Source organism: Dermacentor variabilis, chromosome 6 (assembly GCF_050947875.1).
Source record: "Dermacentor variabilis isolate Ectoservices chromosome 6, ASM5094787v1, whole genome shotgun sequence".
Taxonomy (NCBI): domain Eukaryota; kingdom Metazoa; phylum Arthropoda; class Arachnida; order Ixodida; family Ixodidae; genus Dermacentor; species Dermacentor variabilis.
In genome coordinates this window covers 158,634,803-158,642,156 of record NC_134573.1, presented here as the reverse complement: position 1 = coordinate 158,642,156, position 7,354 = coordinate 158,634,803, and the positions used below count along the sequence as shown (strand labels likewise).

The 7,354-nt window shown below is 45.8% G+C and overlaps 1 protein-coding gene across 2 annotated transcripts in view; it reads right to left on the bottom strand.

Annotated features, from left to right (window-relative positions):
• Positions 1–2,727: 2,727 nt before the first annotated feature.
• muskelin (muskelin 1) overlaps positions 2,728–7,354 on the bottom strand; it is a 36,149-nt gene continuing 31,522 nt past the window's right edge. For both annotated transcript variants that reach the window (XM_075696405.1, XM_075696404.1), the window contains 2 exons: positions 6,429–6,602; positions 2,728–3,771 (listed from right to left, as the gene is read on the bottom strand). In XM_075696405.1, the coding sequence (XP_075552520.1) occupies positions 6,481–6,602 (122 nt within the window). In that variant the 3' untranslated portion in view covers positions 2,728–3,771; positions 6,429–6,480. The remainder of the gene's footprint in view (positions 3,772–6,428; positions 6,603–7,354) is intronic.

The window sequence follows — 7,354 nt, the reverse complement described above, 5'->3', positions numbered from 1 at the left end:
ACCTTTATACGCAGCACTCGAGCGACAGCAAACTTGGAAGAGCAGAGACTCACAAGCAGCGCGTTGTACGAGATGACTTTAGTAGCAACTTTGCTGTTGCCGATTTTGCCTGCTATATACAAAAAACATATCTGAATAAACTAGCTCGAAGCGAGTATCCCTCTGGCGTCCTATCGGCACGAGAAGATATTTAAGAATATTTTCCGAGGTCGACCACCGAAACATTATGGCGAACGTAATTTTTCGCGAGACTTAACGCAACATTCGTGAAATCGTAGAACGACTCCAAATTCGCAAAACATCACGAAAAAAATTCGGGAGAGTTGGCAGCTATGCTAAAACGGACAAAATTAATGTAATGCACACCAGTCTGTAATATACCGCTAATCTGTAACTAGGACTTCTGAAAAACGTTCGTAAAACACTGAAACATTTTTACGTGATGCAGTTTATATGCAGAGTGGCGATATCTGTTTTTGGTACAAAGTTATGAAATTAAACTTCGTGCCTTTTTTTCATAGCTACCCGCCGTGGTTGCTCAGTGGCTATGGTGTTGGGCTGCTGAGCACGAGGTCGCGGGATCAAGTCCCGGCCACGGCGGCCGCATTTCGATGGGGGCGAAATGCGAAAACACCCGTGTGCTTAGATTTAGGTGCACGTTAAAGAACCCCAGGTGGTCAAAATTTCCGGAGTCCTCCACTACGGCGTGCCTCATAATCAGAAAGTGGTTTTGGCACGTAAAACCCCAAATATTAAAAAAAAATCATTTTTTCATAGCTGCCAAATTTCAGCAAAAAAAATTAAATAAAAAATAAGCCACAGACTAACACTCTGGTTCCTACTGCAGTCTGTAGAAGCTAGATCTCCCTCATACGTAACAAATTTAAATTGGTTCAGCAACTGTCTCATGGGACCATTTCTACGCTTCCCATGTATTTGGCCGCGAAGTTCGAAATGCTGTAAGCTACGATCGAGGGAAGCCTTATTGCGAGGGCTCCGGGTTAGCTTAGACCACCTGGATTTACAGAACGATAATTCGATGCGCGAGCATTTTACCCCTCCACCGCCACATATATATATATAGCCATCAAAAATGTGGCCCCTGTGGCAAGGAGTCAAATGCGTGTCCTCTTGGCCGCTATTGTACGCGATACCATATAGCCATTACGAAGCCACCACGGTGTGGGTTTCGCGTACCGATCTGAAAATTCAGCAGCCCCGCTAAATGTCTGGCGGAACGAACGTGCTCGGCCGATTATACGGGGTAAAAGAAAAAAAAACTTGAATTTAGCCAAGGAAAAAGAAACACAAGACACGATACGCGCGGCAATCCAATTTCTCAAGAAACAGGTTAGCGTACGAGCGAAGTCGAGCGAGCGGGAGCGCCGCGCGGAGGTCACCTTGGTCGCCTTCTCAGCAAGTCCCGGTTAATCTCCACGAGGACGAGGGTAGCGGAGGGGGATGCCGTTATCGGAGGCAGCAGCGAGCTGCGCGATAGCGGAGCGCGAGGAGCGTGGACGACGACGGAGGCCTGCCTACAGTCGGTCGTAAACAGGCAGGGCGAACACGATGACGGTCGGATAACGGAGAGTTCGGCGCCCTCCACCGCGCAAGGTCGGCGAAGGCGCCGAAGACGTGCCTTCTACCTCCTGCAGGTGGCGGGTCATTCATTCTCGCTGGCCTCGTATACGTTAGTATAGCGGAGGCACACACGCGTAAGGCGTACTATGGCGTACACGTAAGTACCGGAAGACGTATCAGACAACGGCCATCAACGGCTAAAACCCCTTAGACTTCGTGAAGTAGCGACACGCTTTGAAGACTGCCGCCTCCTACTCGCGCGCTCTTGCCGAGGCCGACGCCGCGTCGCTATTGGCCTAATAGCATCACGTGGGCTCTTGCGCCGTGCATCAGCGCCACTTTTGCTCGAGAAGCGTCTACGGAGTGGCGAGGGGTGCATGTTGGCGCCGTTGTTACGCTCGAGCAGTGTAGGCGGCGCCACGGTCGAAGAGGGAGCGTGAAAGAGAGGATAAACAAGGAGTGAAGGTGGAGGAGGAGAGTGTCGCTACTTTACGAAGTTTATAAGAGGTTTTATCAAGGGTGCCGTGGATGCGCCATCTGGCGCTTGCAGGGGGCATTTGGGACACTCTCGCCGTGCTGTACTAAGCGGCCTACTGCCCTCCCAAGTTAGTAGCGTGTGATAACACAGCGGGAACATATTAGCTTTAGCACGTCTGTGTATATATTACCCTCCACGCCTCTACGTCTCTTGACGTGGAGGCGAGAAGCCACGTTGGTGGCACCATCTTTTGGTGTAGAGATTAACCAGAGGAGAGAGGACCCTTATTGCAGCGATCAGCCACATTCCACTTAGCTGCTGGTGCGGTGTTGGCACCGATGTAATCGTTAAAATGTCGTTCCTTTTTTCTTTGTCTTCAATGTCTACACCCATGTAGCAGAAAAAAAAAAGGTCTATCACATTCTTGGGCAAAGCGTCGCAAGATGATACCACCAGCACTGCTACTGCTGTCCATGACCTGGTATTCCATAAAGCATGTGCACAGGTTGACAGCAGTATAGTGACAAATATCTTTTGAGGTTCCGACAAATGAGGACGTTGGAGTTTTACTGCGCTACTTCCTTTCAGCCACAACTGGCTGTCCAAATATGATGGTGCATTCCAAAGTGAATGTGTAGACAGAAGATAATCCAATGATAGGGCAATGGTGGCAAGATAGTGACTTTTATTTTGGCTCAGAAAAACAACTTGCTGCAACACGGCAGCATCATGATAGGCCGAGCGTGACAACACAGTGGACTGTACATATGCAACGCAAGTGAGCGCTGCACCTCAAGATCCTTAGTGGAAATGATGAGCACACGCTGCTTCCACTGATTCTGCAGTGCTCAGATATTGCTCAGGCCTACCCAGGCCAGCTCAGCATAGTAGCTGTCGGTCACAACCACTGTGCAACCATTGTACTTCAAGGATTAGATTTACATTCTGAAGAACACTTATTTAAGTACAGATAAAAGGCTTTAAATTACAGTACAGGTGCTTATGTGCAAGCTTCCTACTTTCCGCACCAACTTCAGAATGCTTTCACTGTAAACTCTTGCTCATTTCATTTATGCAGTGCCTTCTATCAATCTACCACAGATACTGAAATTAAGCTTTTAAACAAGCAATGGTTTAAAAATGCAGGCTGGAATTATAGGCTGTGTTAGTACAAAGAAAAAGGAATTCCAGTGACTTGATCTCAGTGATGACTGTCGAACATGTTTGTGTGCTTATTATTATCTCGATCACGACTGAGGTTGGGTTAGGCGCACGCATATTTACAACTCTCGACACTTCCTCTCTAATGTACACCAGCTTGCTAAGCAAAACACAACGCAACCAACCCTCGAGCTTCTTCCATGCAACTAAAAATTTCAACTATGGTAAAAGATAAAATTAAAAACCGTCCTCTCTACAAAACACCGGAAAAATGTCTTTGGAATCCTAAAACGCAAAACATGAAACAAGGCGAACGGACCACTACACCAAAAAAGAAAACCACACTGAACAAGCACAGACTTTGACACATGCACCCTGCCAGAAGAGTCCACAGGAGGCACTGCAACCGGACAAGTGGGCTCTTCACAAGAGTAGGTCTCAATGGACCAGTCCTTCCTCAACACTGCTTGCACGACGGGCGGAAACGCGGGACTAGCATTCGAACACACCACAGCTTGTTTGTCGGCATCGCACACCTCAGCCTTCCTAACCTGGAAAAAGTAGGATTTAAGCACTGTCTCAGTTGACCATCGGCAACACCACATTCAACATTATGCAGTGCAATAAAAGTCGACCATCGGCAACACCACATTCAACATTATGCAGTGCAATAACTCCGAAAAATACTTAGGTTCAACATCCCAAAGTAACACTTGGGCTATGATAAACATTAATGCTGATGATAAATGCCTAAGCCAATGAGTCAAAAAGGAAGAATGGTGATCCTGGCCGGAAAACAGCCTTGATGATCGAACAACTTTCAGCAAAGACCCTTTTCATAATTCGCAAGTGCATTCCTCTGCACTGCACATTTGCCCAGCTAATGGCAGCACCAGTCAAGGTTCAAGTGAAGACGAAGTGCTAGCTGTGCATGTTCAGGCTTGTCTCTTGCACATGGTTTCATAATGAGAGCAATGTCTACACTTTCTGTCATAATACAAGGAAACTGTGCTGGTAGACATTCTTTGCAAAAATGACTATGCCGCCATTAATAGGGCAAGCTGCCCCACAGGAAAGCTAGCTTGACAATCAAGAAAAGGGTCTAACTTTATTGTCGTAAATTTCATTTCACGTGTGTGTTTGTGTAGTCAGGGCATTTCACACAGCAAATGTGACAGGCAAAACTGAATGGTGCATTCAAGATGCCATGGCGCCAAAGCTTATTTCATAGACGTCAGCATTTTGCTATGGCAATGCTGCGTCGGCAATGCTGTGCACTTGCCAATAGTTCCAGTAGTTTATCAGCAGATGGTGCTGTCAGTGCAGCTGGCCATACACCTTTGCCTACATTTAACAGATCTGAGCTCTGTACCCATAACTGCTTATGCCTAAAATCCTGCAAGCAAGCTCATTATTTGTATGCTTTAGGAGGAAGCTTTAGCTCGGAAGCTCCTATTTGACACATGGGAGCGGAGACATAATTTGGGGTGTGCGAATAACAATTAGTAGATGTCGAATCACATACCAAATGGAACCAAGAAATAAACAAGCCAAATATCAAATCAAATAGTGAATATAGGGAAAGTTATCACAAAGTTTGTGCAAAGTTTATCACATTTTGTGCATGAAAACACGGTACTGAACATGCTCGGTAGTCTACTAGCATTGCATCACACGAACGTTGCAAGCTATCAGTAACTTGAGTACTTCGGAATCGAGATGTACAGGGTCGTCCACTCTCTCAGTACAAGCTCTGTGGAGCGCAGCCACACTGTAACGTGTTTGTGCTAAGGGAGCGGACAACCCTGTACAGAATAGTCTATTCTCATTAAAGGGAACACCAAATTAGTACGCCAGCACTGATTATAACTCAGTTCTATATGAAGGTCTGGAAAGTATCTTTTTTATCAATAGAACGTCTGTCGAATAGAATCAAGTACTTCTCTCTGAAACTGAAGAGGTAATGAAGTTGTACTGAATATCTCATGAGATTTTTAGTTTCTTTGTGGACCTCTGTTCTATGACAATCTTTTATTGCATAAGGTTTTCCTTTTGAGTTTTCCTCTAAAATACATAAGGGTTTTCCTAGTTTTGCAGGAAGGTGGGCTCATGAAGCTCAATCTGCGTGACAAATGAAAACACAGACCGTGCATCACCTGATTTGATCACTGCTTCAAGCATATTGTTGGCACTGCGCAAGTGGACCACGACTGCACCAACAGCAAAGAGCAGTGGCCTTTTTATTGTCAGGTTCAGCAACATTTGCCACCTGTCAGAGGTTCTGAAATCGGGAGGGCCATGGCAAATTCTCGTGAAGCACCCTCTCTTCGTGTCCATCTGCCAACCGTGCAGATGGTCGGGTGGTCGGCACCCTAGTCACACAATATTTCCGTGCTTGCAAATGTGAAGCTAGTCTTATAAGGGGTCGCTCGAAGCTAAAAAAATAAAGAGATTGATATAAGTCTAAGAATGGCGTCAGGAACGAGAGGGCACCGCACAAGGTGTTTTAAAGATGGCAGCTGTGTACAATGTTGGTGCCAACTCTCATTGGCGAGGCGGTTTGTCAGCTACCCGAGTCTTGTGTAGCCGCTGCGAATAAATCTGCGTTGATTCGGCAAGAAACTGCAACTTTAGTCGCTGAAGCCTCATGAAGCAAAACGCCAATGAGGCCTAATGGCCTGACTGATAGCTGTTGTAGGGGCGTTAAGGTCCACAGGCATGGGTACCAAGTTTATCTGTGCACTTAAACTCATATGAGGACACAAATCTCCAAAGTGCTTGCATGTGTGTGTGTACGTGTGTGACCATGCATATTCAATATTGCAACGCAATATTGTGTGTATTGAGTGAAGGTACTTTAATCATTTACGTTGGGCGAACTTGTGTCTTACATTAAAGGAAAAGAAACCAAGACACTTTGGCTCCCATATAGGGGTCTCGTTCAGAATCATTGTGGACAAGGCCCCCGTATGGGAGGTGAAATATCTTGGTTTCTTTTCTTTTAATGTTTTTGGTCGGCGTCCGTTTTACCCTTGACTAATAGTAACTGTCTTCTTGAATGCAAAGAATTCTGTTCAAATCAGTCCAGAATTTGTCTCACAGTAGCATTTCTGCAGTTTACTTCTATTTGAATGAGCAAATGGGAGTTGGCTGCGAGCTAAAGTTTCCTGTTAAGGATGCATGCTTGTCAACGACACATGCAACATACCATGGCCACTCAACAGAGTGAGTGCTGGTTGACTGATTGTTCACAGGAGGCCTCATAGCAGCACCAGGTCCACCAAATTTCCCTTTGGTTGTGTCATGGACTCGGGGAAGAACTCTACAATAGTGTCAAAGAGACTGGTGCGCAGATAGAACTTGTAGTCAGGGTCACCCATGTCTGAAACAGCAGAGTGAACATTGTATATTTTTTTCCCCCTTTTCCTCAAGCTTTACACACCCCAGCCCATAATCTGACCCTGCAACTCCAATGCAGAAAACTAAAGCACTGTTGAAGTTTCTGCATGACACGGAACTAGATGAGCGGCTCTAGTAGGGCAACTGCCTAATGCATGTAAGTTCTCGCCACCTCTCTCCTCCTCTATCCCAGTGCTTTTAATCACCTTCCCCCTACCCCAGTGCAGAGCAGCAGACTAGAATGCACTAGCTCAGGTTAACCTCTGTCCTTCCTATCAATAAAATCTTTCCCTCTCTCACTTTGGAGTTGGAGTACTATTGCATGAAATAGAGTGAGGGAGCACAAACAAGCTGCAGTAACAAAGAGAAATAGTGGATGTGTCAATATACACAATCCAAATAAAAAGAAAAGTAAGCAAATTCAATGGCAATTTAGTAACGAATGCAAGAGAAATGCAATATGTTGCACCTCTTTTAGGTCCCAGATCCATGATTTAAACTGGCATCAGCTAGTCGAAAAGTGCTGTTCAGGAGCTCGCTAACCACACATCCTAGCTGCCTCTTCGCAAATTTCAAATGTCTCCAAACCACTGTCAGTTGTGCGTGCACACATATGTATGCACACACACACACATACACACAAAGTGCATGCTCGCACACATACAGTAAAACCTCGTTAAACCGTACCCGCTTAAACAGTAGTTTCGGTTTAAAAGTAGTAAAGCCAATTCCCCG